This window comes from Engystomops pustulosus, chromosome 7 (genome assembly GCF_040894005.1).
Source record: "Engystomops pustulosus chromosome 7, aEngPut4.maternal, whole genome shotgun sequence".
Classification (NCBI taxonomy): Eukaryota; Metazoa; Chordata; class Amphibia; order Anura; family Leptodactylidae; genus Engystomops; species Engystomops pustulosus.
This window is the reverse complement of record NC_092417.1, coordinates 141,525,801-141,548,125: the sequence shown is the minus strand read 5'-3', so window position 1 is coordinate 141,548,125 and position 22,325 is coordinate 141,525,801. Positions and strand designations below refer to the sequence as shown.

General features: G+C 39.0%; 2 protein-coding genes across 2 annotated transcripts; both read right to left on the bottom strand.

Annotated features, from left to right (window-relative positions):
- Positions 1–264: 264 nt before the first annotated feature.
- On the bottom strand, positions 265–12,241 carry LOC140068975 (spexin prohormone 2-like). The gene is made up of 6 exons (XM_072114326.1): positions 12,091–12,241; positions 11,943–12,017; positions 11,758–11,815; positions 10,934–11,011; positions 9,095–9,191; positions 265–2,363 (listed from the first exon to the last, which is right to left on the bottom strand). Exons 1-5 carry the CDS (start codon positions 12,091–12,093, stop codon positions 9,100–9,102), a joined length of 306 nt encoding a protein of 101 aa, XP_071970427.1. The 5' UTR covers positions 12,094–12,241; the 3' UTR covers positions 265–2,363; positions 9,095–9,099.
- Positions 12,242–14,003: 1,762 nt separating this feature from the next.
- On the bottom strand, positions 14,004–21,063 carry LOC140068974 (spexin prohormone 2-like). The gene is made up of 5 exons (XM_072114325.1): positions 20,660–21,063; positions 20,507–20,584; positions 20,374–20,425; positions 15,270–15,350; positions 14,004–14,225 (listed from the first exon to the last, which is right to left on the bottom strand). Exons 1-5 carry the CDS (start codon positions 20,660–20,662, stop codon positions 14,161–14,163), a joined length of 279 nt encoding a protein of 92 aa, XP_071970426.1. The 5' UTR covers positions 20,663–21,063; the 3' UTR covers positions 14,004–14,160.
- Between the last annotated feature and the right edge of the window lie 1,262 nt (positions 21,064–22,325).

The window sequence follows — 22,325 nt, the reverse complement described above, 5'->3', positions numbered from 1 at the left end:
CCGCCGTGCGCCCATACAGCAGGTTACCACCATATATGGGGTATCGGTGCACTCGGGAGAAATTGGGTATCAAACTTTGTGGAGCCTTTTTTCATTTAATCCATTGTAAATGTTTAATTTTCCACCCAAAATGAATGTATTGACAAAAAATATTACAATTTGTAGACTGCACCTCCATTTTATTTTATTTCCTATAAACCACCTAAAGGGTTAACAAACTTCTTAAAAGTGGTTTTTCATACGTTGAAGGGTGTAGCTTCCATAATTGGGTATTTTACTAGTCTTTCTATTATTTAGGCCTCTCAGTCATTTGAATGTAGAGTAGGTCCCTCTAAATACAGGTTTTGGTGATTTTCCAAAAAATTTTAAAAATGGCAACCAAATTCTAAGCCTCATAACATTCTAGTAAAATATGTGGAATGTTAAAAAACCAAGCCAACATAAAACAGACATTTGGGAAATGTAATTTATGAATTTATTTGGGTGCTATGACTAACTGCTTCAAAAGTAGAGCACTTTGAAAATAAAGAATTTTTTAACATTTTTGCCTAATTTCCATTTTTTCCATAACTAAACACAACAGATTTCATCCGAATTTTTAAACTAATTTGAAGTACAATGTGTCACGAGAAAACAATCTCAAAATCCCCTGGATATATTACAGCATTCCAAAGCTATAACCACTTATAGTGACACAGGGCAGAAAAAATGGGTCCGCATTCTGTAGGGGTGCTGTAGGGGTTAATGCCATGGATAACAAATATAAGAAGATTACCAGAGTCAAGTGACCTGGATCTATAAGTAATTGTCATGGGGTTTATCATGCTTGAATTTGATGGTAGATTTTGATTTCCTTTAAATAAAAATATACATTTTCCCTATTCCCTACATTTCTTCTAATGAGTTCTAATCATACAACTTAAGTTATAACAAAACATTTAATCAAACCATTGTCAGGTATGAGAAGAAAGTGGATTAGAATACCTACTACCTAAATAAAATTGGTAGTATATGTTTTTAATTTATTCTGCTCCAGCCTTAAAACCCCTTTAAAGGGGTATTCCAGGAATCAGCATAATTCATATACAAATGGGCACTCAAAATATAAGCTAATATGTAATTAGTTGTTATTTAAAATTTTGCTCCCCTTAGCAGAAAATGCTGGTGACATAGACTGTAATGAAGAATTAAAATGCTACTGGCCCTTTAATCAGTCCGTTAATTTCCTCCGCGCGGTCCGTTGCAGGACAGAAGATGGCCGCTGTTCACATGTCCACATCACATGTCCTGTACCTGCCTGGGCAGGTCATGTGATCACCACCATGTTTGGCTGTAGTGGGTTGGTTGCAGTGCATCCAGTATGGTCAGTGTTGTGGTGATGGCAGTAACACATCATTACTATGGTAACAGAGCAAGAAAACCTGTTACATCATCACTGGGAGCAGAACATAAGGGGGAGGAGGAGTTACTGAGAACTAAAGGATCATGGAACTTGTAGTTTCCAGTGGCGGCCATCTTAGTGATAACTCCACCTACTTTAGAGAGGCCATAAATTTTGTAAATCATAAAATCAAATTATTTAAGCTCCGTTTTGTGACTAATGACATTGAGTATTGTTGTATTAATTTATTTATTTCATCATGGGTTTTTGTGTCAGATGTTCATATTCCCGGAATACCCCTTTAAGTTAGTTAAGCAAAAGTTTAAAGTTTACAGTGGAGGACAAATAGAGGCGGTCCCCTACTTAAGAACACTCAACTTACAGACGACCCCTAGTTACAGACGGACCCCTCTGCCCAGTGTGACCTCTAGTGAAGCTCTCTGGATGTTACTATAGTGCCAGACTGCAATGATCAGCTGTAAGGTGTCTGTAATGAAGCTTTATTGATAATCCTTGTTCCAATAACAGCAAAAAAATGTTAAACTGCCATTGTCACTGGGGCAAAAAAAATTTTTTGTCTGGAGCTACAATTATAAAATATACAGTTTCAACTTACATACAAATTTACGTACGTACAAATCTTGTACGTAACCCGTGCCTGTGCCTGTAAATTGACACTAAAAATTCTTCCTCCACAGAGCAGATGTCTGCAGAGGTCTGTTATCATGGGGATCTAATGTGTAGACAGGAGTTCACAAACATTTAGTCAGATCATCTTTTTCTAGTATAGTAAATCACTGTAATGATGAATGACTTTTTTACTTTTGTCTAATTTGTTGTGATATGGTAACCTCAGGGAATGTGAAATACCATCTCTTTCAAGCAGAATAACATATATTGGTAATTTGAGATCCATATGTCTTTTGGATGGAAGATATCTTCTGGAATTCTTAACGGCCACACAGAAAATATCTTCTGTCACCTACAGACAAAAAAAAGGTTATATGTTAAAGGACACCTGTCATCAGGTCTCTGTCACTATTTCTGTCACCTCTACCTGTTGGAGCAGCTCACAAGGATCCCATCTCAGCCTTTATCTAGTCAATTCATACATCAAACATTGTAAAATCATCTTTTCTTTATTATGTAAATTAGGCTGGTCATGTGGTCAGAGGCAGTGATGTCACCCCTGTTCCCCCTCCCCTCTCCTCCCCCTGCTCATGTCTGTGTGTAATGTATAGTAAAGCATTGCTAGTGTCTGTGCTTTATCTGCTGACATGCTCTCCCTCCTAATACACATGTGAGACACAGACATCAGCTACACAAGTACCTGACATGTTCTGCTATAACATGGCTGCCTGGAGCTGTTGTATCTCTCCTATACACACACAGGCAGCAGGGGGCGCCAGCACCAGGAAGCACATGGAGGAGCCATTACACCTTATACATCACATCATTTTACAGGATATCAGTCATGTGTATAGGAGTATCTCATACACACAGGCTGCAGGGGGCGCCAGCACCAGGAAGCACATGGAGGAGCAATTACACCTTATACATCACATCATTATACAGGCTTTCAGTCATGTGTATAGGAGTATCTCATACACAGGCAGCAGGGGGCGCCAGCACCAGGAAGCACATGGAGGAGCTATTACACTATTATACCTCACACCATTATACAGGCTGTCAGTCATGTGTATAGGAGTATCTCATACACACAGGCTGCAGGGGGCGCCAGCAGCAAGAAGCAGATGGAGGAGCCATTAAACCATTATACCTCACATCATTATACAGGCCGTCAGTCATATGTATAGGAGTAGCTCATACACACACAGGCTGCAGGGGGCGCCAGCACCAGGAAGCACATGGAGGAGTCATTACACCTTATACATCACATAATTATACAGGCTGTCAGTCATGTGTATAGGAGTATCTCGTACACACACAGGCTTCAGGGGGCGTGGCCGCCAGGACCAGGAAGCACATGGAGGAGCCATGACACCATTATACCTCACATGATTATACAGGCTGTCAGTCATGTGTATAGGAGTATCTCATACACACAGGCTGCAGGGGGCACCAGCACCAGGAAGCACATGGGGGAGCCATTACACCTTATACATCACATCATTATTATACAGGCTGTCAGTCGTGTGTATAGGAGTATCTCATACACACAGGCTGCAGGGGGCACCAGCACCAGAAAGCACATTATACCTCACACCATTATACAGGCTGTCAGTCATGTGTATAGGAGTATCTCATACACACAGGCTGCAGGGGGCGTGGCCGCCAGGACCAGGAAGCACATGGAGGAGCCATGACACCATTTACCTCACATCATTATACAGGCTGTCAGTCAAGCCCTGGGGGTGTGGCTGTACCTCCCACTCATCAATAAGCGGGGCATCTTGAATATGATAATGACTCATTGGACATTTCACAGGTCATTTGCATACAGCTTTAGGACCTCATTGCTTAAGTTTACAGACATGTAGAGGGACAATGAAGGGAAGGAGCCAATGCTTTCTAATGGCAGCTTATGAACATATATTTAGTTTAGGGGGTTAATTTGTCTGATGGGTTCTCTTTAAAGGGAAGCTGTCATTAGGATTTTACATTTTGACCTAAAAACAAGTTCCCATAGGTTGTTTAATGCTAATTACCAATTATCTTTTGTAATAGACATTCTTAATTTCATTCAGATTTAAAAGTATACATGGCTCTCTGCCAGCAAAGAAGATCGAGTCACAGGAGGATTTGTGCAAGGGTGCAAAACCCTGTGTCATCACTGCTCTCCTAGCTCTCCCCCTACTTCCTGCTCCCTCCTCCCCCTCCCTCCTGCAGCTCATGTCTGCAGGAAGGAGGAGGAGAGCTAGGAGAGCAGTGATGACACATAGAATCCTGATGATAGATTCTGGTGTGAGTGAGACGATCTTCATATTTTGAATGGTGGTTTCTCCATGGAACATCTCCAGTAAAACATTGAGAAGGCAATCAATTTATGATGTGAAAATAGAGATCAAAGACCTCCCTTCAATGGTTGTATAAGGGATATAACATCAGCAAATATCATGAGCATTACAATGAAACTTATTAAGGACTGATAGAGACGTGTAACATCTGGATAATAACTTAAAGGGCTTGTCCATTTTCAGCAACTAACAGATATTATTTGTGTAATGAAAAGCCATTCAATTTTCTAATATATTTTCTGTATCAATCCCTCACAGTTTTCTAAATCTCTGCTGTCATTCTATCAAAACCTTCATTGTTTATTTCCTGCGGATAAATACTGGTCCCTGCCACCTGAGTGAAGTTGGCCCCCCCACCTTGTTCAAATCAAACAAAATTGGTGTCAGACGTTTGTGCTACGTTTGTGCTGGTTTGTGCAGCAGAAATTTTTATTTGTGCCGCCATCGTTTTTGAGATTTTAATGAAAGTTTACAGAGGTCATCAGAGGTCAACCAGCCCCCCCACATTGCCCAAATCAAACAAAACTGGTGCCAAACAATTCTGTTATGTTTGTGCTGGTTTGTGCTACGCAAATTTTTGTTTGTGCTGCTTTTGTTTTGAATATATGAACAAAAATTTAAAGTTCAAAAGTTCAAGCAGCCCCCCCACATTAACTGAATCAAACAAAACTGGTGTCAAATGTTAGTGCTACGTTTGTGCTGGTTTGTGCAGCAAAAATTTTTGTTTGTGCCGCTATAATTTTTAAGGTATGTTCAGGTGTTTGAGGTGTTTAGGATGAACTGGTAAAAAACAAACCTAGTGACACTTCCCTGGTTTGATCACCAGGGGGAGCTGGCAAACACATTGTACTTTGGAAGAAATGAACTCTGATGACCTCTGCAAAAAAGTATGAATATAATAAAAATGATAGCGGCACAAACGAAAATTTTTGCTGCACAAACCAGCACAAACGTAGCACTAACGTTTGACACCCGTTTTGTTTGATTCGGTTAATGTGGGGGGGCTGCTTGAACTTTTGAACTTTAATTTTTTGTTCATATATTCAAAGCAAAAGCAGCACAAACAAAAATATGCGCAGCACAAACCAGCACAAACGTAGCAGAATTGTTCGGCACCAGTTTTGTTTGATTTGGGCAATGTGGGGGGGCTGGTTGACCTCTGATGACCTCTGGAAACTTTCATTAAAATCTTAAAAACGATAGCGGCACAAACGAAAATTTCTGCTGCACAAACCAGCACAAACGTAGCACAAACGTTTGACACCAATTTTGTTTGATTTGAACAAGGTGGGGGGGCCAACTTCACTCAGGTGTCCCAGCCTGGTAATGTTATGTCATACATCATACTGCTTATTATAACACAGACAGTAATTAGGGCTTTGTGTTATAAAGAGCTGTGCACCTGTGTGACATTACGCATTGCTTGCACATGTATTTATGAAATGTTTGCACCAGTTTTATGTTACGGCTGCACTGTGGCCGACGCTTCACAAAACTGTGCACCATTAAAGGGGTATTCCAGGAATCTGCATAATTCATATACAAGTGGGTACTCAAAATATGAGCTTATATGTAATTAGTTGTTATTTAAAATTTTGCTCCCCTTAGCAGAAAATGTTGTGGATATAGACTGTAATGAAGAATTAAAATGCTACTGGCCCTTTAATCAGTCCGTTAATTTCCTCCGCGCGGTCCGTTGCAGAGCATACACAGGACAAAAGATGGCCGCTAGTCACATGTCCATATCACATGTTCTGCACCTGCCTGGGCAGGTCATGTGATCACCACTTTTGGCTCTAGTCAGTTGGTTGTAGTGCATCCAGTATGGCCAGTGTTGTGGTGATGTGCAGTGATGGCAGTTACACATCATTACTATGGTAACAGAGCAAGAAAACCTGTTATATCATCACTGGGAGCAGAACATAAGAGGGAGGAGGAGTTACTGAGAACTGAAGGATCATGGAACTTGTAGTTTGCAGTGGCAGCCATCTTGGTGATAACTTTAGAGAGGCCATAAAATTTTGTAAATCATAAAATCAAACTATTTAAGCTCCGTTTTGTGACTAATGACATCAAGTTTTGTTGTATTCATTTATTTATATCATCATGGGTTTTTGTGTTAGAAGTCCGAACACAATTATGGCGTACGCCCATTAAACTGAGTGCACCAGACAAAACTGGTGACTGTAGGTTTGTTCTTAAGTTGAATTTGTATGTAAGTCGAAACTGTATATTTTATCATTGTAGTTCCCGACAATTTTTTTTTTGCCCCAGTGACAATTGGAGTTTCAAATTTTTTTGCTGTAATAGGACCAAGAATTATCAATAAAGCTTCATTGCAGACAATTTTAAGCTGATTATTGCAGTCTGGGACTATTTTAAAGCATCCAGAGAGCTTCACCAGAGGTCACAGTGGGCAGAGGGGTCTGTCTGTAACTATGGGTTGTCTGTAAGTCGGGTGTCCTTAAGTAGGGGACCGCCTGTATGCAGTTTGCCTCACTATTAATAAAAGTGGGCCAGTGTCGGTGCTTTGACTATATTAAAACGCATATAAAATACAGCAAAGGCTCTTTTGTGTAGTCTTTGTGGAGGAGCAATGTACAGAAAAGCCACCTATCAAAGGATTGAATACAAAACATACATTCTTTTTAAAATGTATGCTTTAACTATATTGGCTACTGTGCAGGCCCACGTTACTGTATTGGCTACTGTGCGAGGGCATTATTACTTTATTGGCTACTGTGCGGGGACACTGTTACTAGATTGGCTACTGTGCAGGCCTACTTTACTGTATTGGCTATTGTGCGAGGGCATTATTAATTTATTGGCTACTGTGAAAGGGCACTGTTACTAGATTGGCTACTGTGCGGGGGCACTGTTACTATATTGGATACTGTGTTGGGGGCACTGTTACTACATTGTATGCTGTGTTGGGGAACTGTTGCTATTTTGACTACTGTGTGGGGGCACTATTACTATATTGGATACTGTGTTGAGGCACTGTTACTACATTGGTGTGCTGGATACCTATACACTGGATGGGGGGATTCAGTGTGCTGGATAACTATATATTGGGGGGATGGGGGTGGTCAGTTTGCTGCCTACCTATATATTGGGGTAGAGGGGGGCTTCAGTGTGCTGGCTTCCTATATACTGGGGGGTGGGGGCTGCAGTGTACTTGCTACCTATTTTCTGGGGGGGTGTCTTCAGTGTGCTGACTACCTTTATAATAGGTGAATGGGGGCTACAATGTGCTGACTACCTATATATACTGGCGGAGGGGGGTTCAGTATGCAGGCTACCTATATACTGGGGGGGCAGTGTGCTGGATACCTATATAGTGTGGGGGGGGATTTTTATCATGTTTTTACGCTTTGTTACCTAGAATTTTTCTTGGTTTTGCCTTCTGGATCTATAGAGTTAATGCAACATTGCATTATATTAACTACCATGGCAACCAATTACAGCTCAGCTTAATTGCCATGGGCAACTAAGAATATTCTGACTTGATAAATCGGCCCTATATATGAGTTAATATGTTAATTAAATAAGTTAAAGGAAATCTACCATTTGCTTCATAAACACATTACATGGAGCTTCTTTAACTGTCCAGACAGGACTAATGAACCTGAGCTGGATGACTCATGTACAGAAGCTGGGAGATGGTGCAGCGATTGATTGCTTTGCCTTTTAGGGACAACACAGTGATTACATCATTCTCTGGAGCAATACATAGTAATAATAAGAGGAAACGCATGGAGCCAGTTACAGGAGCAAAAGAGCCTCGTTACAGCATGCTCAAGGTATGTTTGATTCTTAATCCTAGAAAACAAATGGTAGATTTCCTTTAAAGGTTGATTTAACTAGTATAGTAAGATAAAGTGCTTTATAAGCAGTTGAATAGTTGATTAGAGTAGGGGGCATTTTTCGATTGGACAGACTTTCACTCCCAGTAAAAGCATAACCCCTTAACAACCTGGGCCTTTTCGGTTTTTGCGTTTTAATTTTTCACTCCCCACCTTCAAAAATCCATAACTTAAAAAAAAAAATATGTAGAGAGCTGTGTGAGGGTTTGTTTTCTGTGTAATAAATTGCACTTCATAGTGATGGTATTTAATATTCCATGCAATGTACTGGGAAGCAGGAAAAAATCCAAATGTAGTGAAATTGCTAAAAAAATGTGTGTCTTTTCTTGTGGGCTTGGATTTTACCGCTTTCAATGAGCGCTCCAAATGACATGTCTACTTTATTGTTTGGGTAGGTACATTCATGGGGATACCAAATTTATATAGGTTTTATAATATTTTCATTCATTTACAAAAATGAAAACCTCCTGTACAGATACTTTCATACTTCAGTGTACGGAGCTGTGTGTGGTGTCATTTTTTGCGACTTTTGATGACATTATCAAAAGGACTGTACAGCCTTTTGATCACTTTTTATTGAATTTTTTATATTTTTAAATTGCAAAAAGTGGCATTTTCAACTTTGGGTGCTATTTTCCGTTATGCGGTTAAGCGCTGAGAATATATACGTTATTATCTTTTTAATAGATTGTACATTTTGGGATGTGGCAAACATAAGACTGTTTGTACTCTGTTATATACTATTTTATTTCTATATGTCCCCTATGATTTATAAAGTGCTATTATTATTATTGTTATGCAGAAAATAAGCCCTCTTTAACTACATATCCCTACATGAAACACACTACTGTAAGGAAATACCGTTATACCTCATCTATGAAGTCCACTGGTTTTTCTTTCCCTTGAAGCCTAAATTCCATAGAAACTTTGTGTACTTGTTTTCAGTTCCAAAAACGAAAAGGCACCCTATAACAATAAAAGCAACCTGGGTTATTCAGTGGAACAAGTGCAAGTTAAATCATACCCCCAACTTTAAAGTATTTTTTTAATGGAATTTGGAAAGATTGAGTCTAGACCAGTAAATAGCATAACATCTTAGAAACCCAGTAGTCGCTGTTTGGCTATGCTTATTAATTGCTTATTAGTGACTTGATGAATCTTTATTAATAACTAATTTAATTTGAATAAAAAAATTAAAAAGAAAGAGTTGTTTAAATGAAGCCAAGCTGTATTGTGAATACAAGTTTTTAGCACCATCAATTGTTCTTTTTAAAGGGAATCCATCAAGATCACACATTTTTCAGCTAGTTGGTTGCCCCGCTGCAACATTTCATTATGCCCAACATTGGATTCTACCCATCTGCTAATATGACCCATTGATGCAGCACTTGCAGCCAGGGTCTTAAAAAATTAGGGTCACAGGCCCAAAAATGTGTTTTTTCCCTGCTCACCCCCCAAACATCTATATGCATCTTAATAAAAAAGGGTCACTTACGTCTGAGGAAGTCACCGAATAGGGGACGAAACGCATGAGGTCTGCCCCCCCCTCTCTTCCTAACCATGCCTGCCTGCCTCTTCCAACTAGCTATATGGTATTAGCCCGGGTATTGTATTCATTAGGTATGTAGGTACTTTCATACTAGGGCTCTACTGCACTAGTTATCTTTGCTTATATTTATTGCTTTGGTTGCACTCGAGTTCCACATTGTCACTTATGTTTATGTATTTACTGGTCATCTACTTTTAGGCAGATTGAGGTAGGGGTTTGGGGCATACTTTGCCCTTGGCAGTTGTGAACACCCCTTGGGTGTACTTCTTAAGTGCTTTTAATGTTTTTTATTGCGTTTTATTATTTTTTATTATTATTTTATTGTGTTTTATTTTTTAGTATATCAATAAACTTTATGTTTTATGTGTAGTCCCGTGTATGCATCCAATTTTGGTCTTTTCTCTGGTTTATACAGTTCCCTTGGGATGCGTGGACATGATCACTAGTCCACATTGGTAGTGCCTGTCCCCATTTTTGTTCTTTCATTTTGATAAAAGAATATCAGTAATACATCTGTTGTAGGATTACGGCTTATGTTTGGGTTACATCTCTATAACATTGAATGTATTCCACCTGTGTATACATAACAGTGAGTACACTCCAGTTATATCCACAGAATCTAGTGAGAATGGAGTACAATGAGACTACTGTAACTCTTGCTGTCTCATATATCTCTATTGCCTTAGTAACTTAACTATATACACTATAGACCTCATGATACTGACATTATATAGTTAATTATCTCCTAAAAGGAATAGGGGATGTCTACCAGCATGTCCATGATTTTCAGGGCTCAGAGTAAGGTTTAAGGATTTAGGATACTGTAATTGTGAGATGAAAAGTGATTTACAGTGGCTTGTGGACCACCCTGGCTTATGTGCCAGTTTCAACAGCGACTAATTAGCCCTCTATAATCACATCACTAAATAATTGTCTATCCACACAATCACAAAAGATGTTATGTCACATTGTGAGGGGCATTAGATCTTGCTGTTAGACCTTCCGCTATTCTGCTGCTGTGGACCATACACTTCCCCCTCATGCATTAGTGTAAAAAGAAGTGACTTATGTCCCAGGCAGTGATTTTGGCTGGGGTAGGGATCACACTTTCCATGATTGTTACTGTACAGAAATACTGATGACATCACCATTTACATACGTTTGAGAATTTCATTCCAGGAATCCAGATTCATCTTCTCATATTGCTCTTCATAGTCTGACACAAATCTTCTGCCATCTGTAACAGAACAGAATTAATTGAATAACTTGTAATTTTAGGGGTTTTTAGATTAAATTAGCAGTGTGTACATTAATGAGCAGAACTCTTTTGATCTTACCAATTGGCAATGAAACAAAGAGTGAAAAAATTAAAGGGGTCTGAATACTTTCCGTACCCCCTGTAAGTCACTGATTCTATCTATTACATCCTTCTCCAGCTTGTATCTATCCATCTATAAAAATCTGCAGCAAAGCAAAAATATTCATGAGAACTATCCAAAGAGTTAATCCAGAAACCTCTTCCTCCATAATACAAGGATGCATCAGCACTCCAAAGGATAATGTGAAATGCTATGATACTTCATATTCACCCATGCGGGATGGGTGAATAAAAAAGTACCACTGCTGTACTCATCTATCTATCTATCTATCTATCTATCTATCTATCTATCTATCTATCTATCAATCTCAAGTCTACCTCTCTCCCCCTATAATTTCTATAATACTATTTATTTTCCTGTCTGTTACCATGTCAGATATCGATCTATCGATCTATCTTTCTACCTATACATCTATGTACAATCTGTCTTCAAACCACATTACATTTCTAAAATACTATTCTATTTATCCATCCATCTATAATTATTAAATTATCCATCTTATAATTATAAAATGATCATATCTTTACTCTGTCTATATGTTATGTAACTTTCCATTAAAAAAATAGATGACAAATGTACAGTCTAGAAACAACATAAAACTTACGTCTGCCTTTGAGATACAACATTGACTGGGGACCCCAATTTCTTGCCATTATCTTATTCTGTAATAAAATATTGTCAAATTGTAATGTAAATATTTCAAACAGAACAAAACCCATAACACATAAAGTTTGCCACAAGTGACATAACACGACTACACTACACAATACTACATATGGGCAGAGTTACCTTAGGAGCAGACATTGTTTCAGACAGAATGAACAGGGAGACAGCACAGGTAAAGAACAGCACAGCTCTCCTTGTCTAAAGAAAAAGAAAGAATTGTAAAAACTATTGTATGTGATAAAAGGCTGTGTAAATAGAAGAGTTTTCTTACCATTATAGACGATGTTCTTGTGGGCTAAGCCAATGTGACAGCTGTTCCCTCATCAGAAACAAGACGGACGCCTGGTTGTCTGCTTAATGAGTATAAGTCATGCAGACCCTTGATAGGATACGCTGAGCGTCTTCTAGTCATGTACTTTTCATTCACCTATTTGTTGAATGACAACACTGCATAGTATGAGGGAATTAGTTGCATTTATCTCGCAGTAATGATCAAAGCGCCAGAACTGTGTCAGGCTCTTTTATTCCAGGAGATATAATAACAGTGATGTCCTGTGAAGGATCACGCACCCCAAAAAGGCTTCAAAACAGCAAACAGCAGGCGGCTAACTGCGACCTGCTCTCAATTCTCAGGGAATTAGGTAACCTGTAACTCTTAGGGTGATGCCACACATGGCGTTTTGAACCTATTTTGAAACCATTTTGAATCAGTTTTTGGCCAGTTTCTAAGCAAAAAGCATGTGTTTTGCTTAAAAACTGACTCAAAACGGATTCAAAACACCATGTGTGGCATCACCCTTAGTCTCTGAGGTAACTCTTACCATCATTGTTGATATAGGCAGTCAAAAATGTATAATTATTCTACGGTATGATCATGTATACATATAAAAGCTTTAGTCACATTATTATGACTACCCCCTCTGCTCAATTTAGGGGCCCGAGCCAATGAACGAATACATAGGCCACACACAAACTTGGTGGCTGTATAAAGTGTGATGTCAACCATTGATGAGGTAAATGCTAAATTTACCAGACCTTTATAAATCATTATCATTGCTTCACAGGATGCTGTGGTTACTGTGTGTGTAACAAGGGACAAAGTTTTATTGCTTGGTGTGGAAACTGGGAGTAACCACTTGGTGTTGATGTTAAAGGTGACTGTCTTTTTAAAGGTAGGTGTGGGTTGGATATCAAACTACCAGAGAGCAAATCAACAACCAATTGTATCCAGGGGATGAGCTGTGAACTACTGTGAATGGTACTGGAGAGCGATTGCACCCATACTTATGTAGGTTTGTCACCAAAAATTGCTTACATGTGCACAGGACTGTAATTGCAATACTGGCAAAGGGTTTACGTCTCCGATAAGTCAAGTTTAAACCCAGAAGTAATGGATGGATGTTAGCATGTCAGATGTGAGATGTTATGCTCAAGATGATAGTGGCAGGAGAATGTTGTCTTGGTGTTATCTTGCTCTACTGACACCGCTAGAAGGTTAGTATATATCCATTCTTCCAAATTAAGTTCTCTCATACATGTTGACTGCCTTGTAACATGGCATACTGGCAGAAGTACAACCAATAATTACATCTAATTCAGACACCACTTCATGTACCAGACCTTAACCCGATCAAGAACATTTGGAAACACCTGAATCAATATGTTCAATGACTGGATTCATCATCAGACACCAGTCTCCAACGGGTAGAAACACTGCAGTCTGTATTGCTTTAAATATGTTTTAATAGGAGCCAATGACTATAATAATGGGATTCGGCTATATATAGTATATATATGTGTATCAAAAGGCTCTTTGCAAGGTGGTTACCTTGCAAGACAGCTTTTTGTGTTTTGCTTCCTGCCCTTTGCGTACTTCACAGACCGTTACTTCTACAGATATATGAAACTGAATGGTGTCACTAATAGCATCAGATAGCATCCTCACACCCTGCCAACTATAGGGATGCTGTATCTACTGGGGCAAAGGGGGCCCGCTCTCAAGACAGGGACAGCGGAGAGAAGAACATCAGAACAAATGGCCATAAACAACAATGACTGACAACCGGATATGCTAAGAAAATATTTATTTTCACATGATAGAATTAGATTGTATTGGTGCGATTGATTTGTGTAACATAAGTGTCATGTGGGAAAATGCAAATGTTACATTGACATGATGATGCTTATCACAAAGCAAAAGATCCAATGTAGGTAGTTAGATACAACTGCTTTATTGGTCCTGCTCCTGCTTACATTGTGTTTGATATTGCTTAGATAATGACAGAAACAGAAAATGGTTGGAAAAACCACATGTATTTTTATAACAAAATCATAATTTATGTCAAAATTTATAGTGCTTCAGTTTCTTGAAGATTTGCTGCATCATGGACTTTAACCCTTGTGGACCTAAAGAGAGGAGAGTCATTGTTAGATAAATGAATGTATCAAGTATATCCAAGAATAACCCAGTAACTATCATCTACAATTTATCTTTTATCAGTAAAAGTTATCTGTAATATAAACTTGGCAATGTATATTATGTTCTAATATGTTTCTTGCTTTATATAACGCATACATAAGACATATTACATAGATGGTGATGGAATTTAAGAGAGGAGCTAAGTGAGAGAGAAAAGACACAGGCAAGAGGTTGTACCAACTTATCCACAGGTTAGGGTGATGCCACACATGGCGTTTTGAACCCGTTTTTGGTCCATTTTTAAGCAGTCTGTTAAAAAACGCATCCGTTTTTGACAGGTTTTACCAATTATCTCAATTAAAACTGGTCAAAAACGCATACGTTTTTGGACGGACTGCTTAAAAACAGACAAAAAAACGGGTTCAAAATGCTATGTGTGGCATCGCATTTAGCTGATAACAAAATGATTGGTGAGGATTTGACTCCACAGATCACAAAAACAGGAACCCAGCAATCCAGAGAATCCATTCTCCCTATGGCTGCGTTCACATGTTCTATCAAAACGCAATCCAGACGGAACAGAAAAATATGCTATTGGCAAGTGTTTTTCATTGTTTACATGCAAAATACTGGGTACTTGTTACCGATTGCATGTGTTTCTATTGAAAGGAATATGTGATTGGGCTTACCCAGCTATTACTGTCACACAGACAGTGAATGGGAGTGTCTCCAGCCGCTCCCATAGTATTGAAATAAGTGGTAGGATGCATGTTAGTTCTGTCCTGCACCCATTAGTGAGAACGGGACCCCCTGTTCTCTTAAGAATGGAGAAAAATCATTTTATGAATTGGGGTCAATAGTCACATGTTTATTTGTGTTACCAATTATAACATATTGAAGATTCCTTATTATCTAGATAGTGAAATAGAGGTGTATATTGCCGGTCACATCCTCATCCCAGAGTCTGAAGTGGCTCCAGTATTATAAATTGTACATTGCAGGTTGGAGCCCTGGTTACAGTTTCAACTTACCTTCTAATCGCTCATTTGTCCAGGTGACAGGTCCTAATACTGGAAAGTTCTCTTCCATTTCTAGCACATTTCTTCTGCCATCTACAATAATTACAGTCATTACAGTTCGGAAATAACATGGTTACTTTAAACATAACCTGTCACCAGGTTTTACCACACTAAACTACTAGCCCTTCAGGTAGGGTATGAAATTTCCTTTCTAGAATTCCCTCTTTTATATGAAATGTCACCCAGTTACCTATAAAAAAAACTACCCCCAAAGTAAGGTACATATGACTCTTCTCAGCTCATTTACATCTAAGGCCTCTTGCACACTAGCGTTGCGTTTCACGTCAGGGTGCAATGCGTGAAAAACTGACGTTTTGGCTGCGTTTTTGTTCCATTTTTCCTTGGAGTAATTTGCGTTTTTTTTGCGTTTTCGGCGCATTTTTGACGCGCGATTCAATGGGAGACTCGAGCATATTTCAAAGGGACCATGGTTTGGGATTAAAATGTGTTATTTAATTGAAAAATAATGTCTTCTGATAATTTGCAAACATCGGCGATCTATTCTTCACTGTTCCGCGCGTATATTATCTCCCGACAATTTAGCAGATGTGAAGAACAGTGAAGAATAGAATAAAAACATTGTACACAGTGAACACAGTGAACACAGGATCATTTAAGATAAAAACACAGTGCAGAACACAGTGCAGAATAGATTACAGATGTTCGGCACATCTGCTTACTTGTCGGGAGATACGCGCGGAACGGCGCGAACAAAATAGCATGTGAAGAACAATATATATGTGTGAAGAACACATTGCAGATGTTTAAATACATCTGCAATGTGTTCTTCACACATATATATTGTTCTTCACATGCTATTTTGTTCGCACCGTTCCGCGCGTATCTCCCGACAAGTAAGCAGATGTGCCGAACATCTGTAATCTATTCTGCACTGTGTTCTGCACTGTGTTTTTATCTTAAATGATCCTGTGGTCACTGTGTTCACTGTGTACAATGATTTTATTCTATTCTTCACTGTTCTTCATTGTGTTTTTTTAATTAAATGCTCGATCGCGAGCAGGGGAAATAATGTTATTCTGGTCACCTAGCAACCCTTACGTTTAAAACGCATTGCACTCGCATTGCACTTGCAATGATTGCGAGTGCAATGCGTTCTTGATGCATCTCCATAGACTTGAATGGGGCGTGAAAAACGCGCGTGACCCGCAAAAATAGAGCATGCTGCGATTTTGACGCGCGTGCAAACGAACGCAAGCACGCGCGTTAAAAACCACGCTAATGGAGAAAGACCCATTGAATACAATGGGACAGAGTGCAATGCGAGTTCTGAGCGTCAAATGCACGCGCAGAACTCGCGCGTGAAAAACGCCAGTGGAGAAGGGGCCTAAGTGTAGTTGTAGCATTGGTAGTTCACTTCAGAGGCTCTTACCTTTGGTTCTATATTACTATAATATAATTATATAATATAATTCTATATATTTAACTGCCTGTAAGTCCAGTTCTGTAGCACACAGAACCGTAAGTTTGATAGGACCTATAAAATGAGATTCTATTAGTTAAAGGGATTGTCGACTTTCAGAAAATAATTGATATTGTTTATGTAAGGAATAGTTATAACATTTTCCAGTATACTTTCTGTATTAATTCCTCATAGTTTTTTTGATCTCTACTGGCTGTCCTTCTATACAAAGTTTCTAAGCTTACTTCCAGTGGATATAATCTGTCCATGGTCATGTGATGTCACACAGGTGCATGAGCCGTTAGTATCACACGGCTGTGATTACTCTCTGTGATACTTACGGCTTGTGCACCTGCATGTCCACCACAAGACCATGGACAGATTTTTATACACTGTAAGAAAACATAGACACTTTCTATAGAGACTATAAAACCATTAGGAATTGATACAGAAAGTATATTGGAAAAATGTACAACTTTTCATTATACAATCAATATCAAGTATTTTCTGAAAGTGGACAACCCCTTTAACTCTACAGCAAACAGCTAAAACATGTATCAGAATAGCATTTGTTTTGCCCTTGTCAACTTCTGCATGGACAAGTGTAGTCCCTTTACCGCAAGGAGCTCCTCCTAATCTCTAATATCTCTACTAAACCATTTTGTAAATCAAGAGTTCATAGACCACAAAGAAAGGCTGCCGGAGTCTAACTGTAAGTTTCTATCTCACCCCTAGTGCCTTATTCGCATAAATAGACTGTACTATACTGTACATGTACTGCTCTCCCTATGTAGAGAAGAGGTGGAGGAATGACCAGGAGCTGAGTGATAGGAGAGATCACCGTACCCAGAGGGTATTAAAAGTAAATAGTAAGCTTCTATAACACCCAAATGCTTTATACACATAAACAGAGGCACGCAGCACTATAATGTCCTAAATGACCCTATGAGAGAGGGAGTGTACGGGAGACAGAGTAGCGCATAGTCTCTACTCACCAGCTCTAATAGAACTGAGAATTACAGCTACAGGCTGCACTGGGAAGAACTACTAAACAGAAGGAATACAAGTCCTGTATGGGCCAGACGTACTGTTATTTCTCATTTACATACATTGAGGCACATTAACTAAGGGACACATTTCTGATGTACTTCGCACGTTCTTTTCAGTGAAAACTGCCACATTTGTGTCGCGGCTGCACTATTCATCATGCGACACACATTTGTGCACTGAAGGGGGCGCTCCGGTGCTCAGTCGGGGACGTGCACCAGATTTAACATTTAACCCTTTCACGACCCGTGACGTAATAGCACTTCACGGGTCAGCCGCGGGTGACTGGAGAGGGCTCAAGGGCTGAGCCCTCTCCATAGCTGGTAAGTCTTTGCTGCATACTGCCATCCGAGGATCGTAGCTCCCCGTGACATCATCGGGGAGCAGCGATCTGTCGCCATGGTAGCCTCGGGGCTCACGAAGACCCGAGGCTACTTCGGGTTAACCCATTCATTACAATGTGCTATCATGTGCTATAATGTATGAGGAGTAAAATCCCCATATACTGCCATACTGTAGTATGGCAGTATATGATAGGATCGTACAGACAACCTAGGGTTAAAGTAGCCTAGGGAGTCTGAAAAATAGTAAAAATAAAAAAAAGTTAAAAAAAAAAAGTTATAATAAAAAAACCTAAAATCTCAAATCACCCCACTTTCCCTAGAACTGATATAAATATAAATAAACAGTAAAAATCATAAACACATTAGGTATCGCCGCATCCGAAAATGCCCGATCTATCAAAATATACTAACGTTTTTTCACTGCGTTTAACCCCGTAATGGAAAATCGCGCCCAAATTCGAAAATGGCACTTTTTTGCCATTTTAAAACATTTTTTAAATTCTATAAAAAGTGATCAAAAGGTCGTACAGTCCTAAAAATGATAACATTGTAAATGTCATGAAAATTCACAAAAAACGACACCACCCACAGCTCAATACACCAAAGTTATTAGCGCCCGAAGATGGCAAAATCCCCCCAGAAATTTTTGTACAGGGGGTTTTAATTTTTTTTAAATGTATGAAAACATTATAAAACCTATATAAATTTGTTATCCCCGTAATCGTACCGACCCAAAGAATGAAGTAGACATGTCATTTGGGGTGCACAGTGAAAGCCTTAAGATCCAAGCCCACAAGAAAACGGCACAAATGTGTTTTTTTACCAATTTCACTGCATTTGGAATTTTTTTCCTGCTTCCCAGTACATGGCATGGAATAATAAATACCATCACTATGAAGTGCAATTTGTTACGCAGAAAACAAGCCCTCACACAGTTCTGTACATGTAAAAATAAAAAAGTTATAGATTTTTGATCATGGGGAGTGAAAAATGAAAATGAAAAAACAAAAAAGGGCGAGGTCCTCAAAGGGTTAATACCAAATTGTGCAAACAATCAAGGAAAGTAAATATATTAAGGACGGTGTTCTAATATTAAACCCAATTGGAAAGGCCTAAACAGCTCCATGAAATTCCTGAAGACACCAAACTTTCTCCAATTAACTTTATATTAAAATATATTTATATATATCACTTATTGTATCCCAATAAATGGGAAGAATGAGACTGAAGGATAACCATGATACTAAGAAAAGATGAAAGTCTTATTGCCTACCCATTATTATAATGGTCAAGCAATAAGACTTTCATCTTAGTGTCATCGCGCATTTTATAATAATGGGTAAGCAATAAGACTCATATACTTTTGTTTCTGTGAAGATGGAACTAGCTCTACCATGTATTTTTGCATTCTGATGTAGTGAATTTTTGGTACTGCTTATCCAATTGTGTACTGGAATGGTACTGATATATATAGTGATCACATTTGTGCTGTGTACCATGGGGGATAACTTCTTGTCTGTGTCATACCACCTGCTGTTTGCACAGTTTTAATGTATGTACAATAAAGATTCATTATTTATTTTGTCTGACGTTGTTACCCTTCAGTCTCATTCTTTGCATTCCACGCCCCATGTTAAAGGTGCACCAAAAAATAAGTGGTGCACTCTGTCGGGGCAGTGCAGGGGGCACCAGAAATCCTGAATCTGGCGCCCCCTGCACACTACACAGGACACTGCACATAGTACACACTGCCCTGTTCTTAGTAAATGTGCCCTATAGAGCTATTAGATAATGCAAAATACAGTCGGTAAGGTTTTCCTTAATCACGTAGTTCTCTATATAAGTTTTCTAATTCATGCAGTAGAATTTAAAGAATGATGGGTTGAATTTTTGCTTTTGTAGAATATAAATATACAGCCTACAAAGGACTCTGGGTTTACAAGTTGTAAATCAAGTAGATTGTCCATTGAGGGCTCTGAACATAGCTACATTTCAGTAATATCCCTGTATAACTCAATTTCTCCAGGATCAGCCAGACTGAGAGAACAATAGCTGTGAATATATGTGAGATTATATGGATGCTAGATTATGATGAGCCATGCATTTTAAATAAATAGCTAATCCTGAAGAAGGCACTATATTTCCAAGGTATTATATTACAGTACTGATCAACCTTGGGTATATTCTAATATCTCCTACTATAAAAAATGCTTTATTTCATTTTAAAATAAAAAGGGGAACTCACGCTTTCCTTTGAGGTACAGTGTAGATTGGGGACCCCAATTTCTAGTTAAAACCTGGGTATAGGAAACAAAATATGAGTATACACTGAGATGTTTTCCACACACAGCGAGGTGTCCACGCATGAACTTTCTTACCTTTGTCCCTCCACTACAGTCGGCTATGAGGGCTATCAGGAACATGGCAGATATCCAGGCAATTGCCTTTTGTGTGCTCTAAAAAAAAATTTAAATATGAAAATAATGGTTATCACTGCTGACGATGTCCTAATTTTCTTGAAGTATCCTCACCATTGTTCTAGTTATTTATCTAATGCAGCTTTGTCCTTTCATGAAGATCCAATTATATATATTTTGCAGCCCAGATCCTTTTATGTGAGAAAATCGGTGGTATTCAGTTTGTAGTTGTAGGATGTAACGGTCTAGAGACCCTGCCCCTGTTTAGTTGTGCACCTGTATTTATACAGTACAAATTGAACTGTAAACACGTCACGGTACTTTACAAAGGTCCTTACACCCCCAAGGCCTAATTAGGTTAACGCAGAACATCCTGATGCAATTGTGTGCTCCCCAATTATCATTAATTGTGGCTCTGACAGGAGCTTTCTAGTGTAACACCATTCTGTTTATGCTCCGCAGCGTCTACTTCTTCCATTGTACTTGCGTCAGTCTCCTCTCAAAGATGATGAACTAATGAAAATCCCCTTAGCTCAACATACAGTATGTGCAATATTCCACCGTCTAGACACTGAATATATTTGTTTTTGTTGTTGTTTTGCTTTTCATGATATGTTCACATACCCTAAAAAATAGTCATTGTTAAAAATCGAAATGTAAGTATTTTGAGTACCGGTAGTTTGTTGAGTGGGTTGAGCCTTGGCTGCACATAGATATCATTCTAAAAGACTTATACGCCGTCCTGCTGATATGCTGTCCATTCTGTTTATGAGCTACAGGAACCGAGAGCTAATAAGTTCCTTCTTTTTTCAACTCTGAGGCTTTTTGGATCCTCATGGTGAAAACAATTTATAGAAGTGTTTTGTGGGGATTTTAAATAAAAAATACTTATTGGCTATGTTCACATCATGTTGTAGTCCTCCATTGTAAGGATTCATTGGGTGGATTCCCGACATGTCCTTACAATGCAGGGCTAGGACATCTCCCACTGTATGCTCAGAGGGATTTATTGTCCTTTCCCTCCCACCCTCCCGAAAGCGTGTAGAGTAGAGGACAAATCCTTAGATTTGGTCTGACGAAGGGTACTATACCCGAAATGTGTTACCAATTGGATTTTCTTTGTTTTCAATTAAATAAATATCAGTTAATCTTTTTCACCGCATCGTTGGTCTGTATAACCAGTTGGTCACTAGCGCACCCATTAAACCCCATTTTGTCCTCTACTATACACGTTTCATACGGTTCCATTGGATACCGGTCCTGGAGTGCTTGGGAGCTGCTGTTTCTACCAACGACATACAATAGACCTTTGAGGGAACATTACCCCATTGTTTGTCGCAACTATACAAGTAGTCATCAGGTGAGCATTTTCTGTTACTCACCTGAACCATTACCCAAATGGAATCACACGAGGCGCTGTCCTCCTTTGTCTTTTTGTTTCAATTCTTCTGTCCCTCCCGAACGCAGGAGATGTGAATATCGGCAGCAGCCAGATATGAATAGTTGCATTACTTATGACCTACCACAGTTTAAGCTCAGCAGAGGCCTGGGATGGATGCAATACTATTGCATTTGTCCCTGATGGGTTATTATGGCCTTTACTGAGCTTTTAAGTCACTTAGCAGGAGAGAGCTTGCTTTTCATCCTGTGTGTCATGCAGGATTTTTCTGCCTATACCTTCAGCAAATAAGCCAACGGCAGCTTTCCTGGCTTATATGCTGAAAGTATCATAAGAAGGAGATATATATGCATATAGCCTTATGCTGATTTTATTATATAT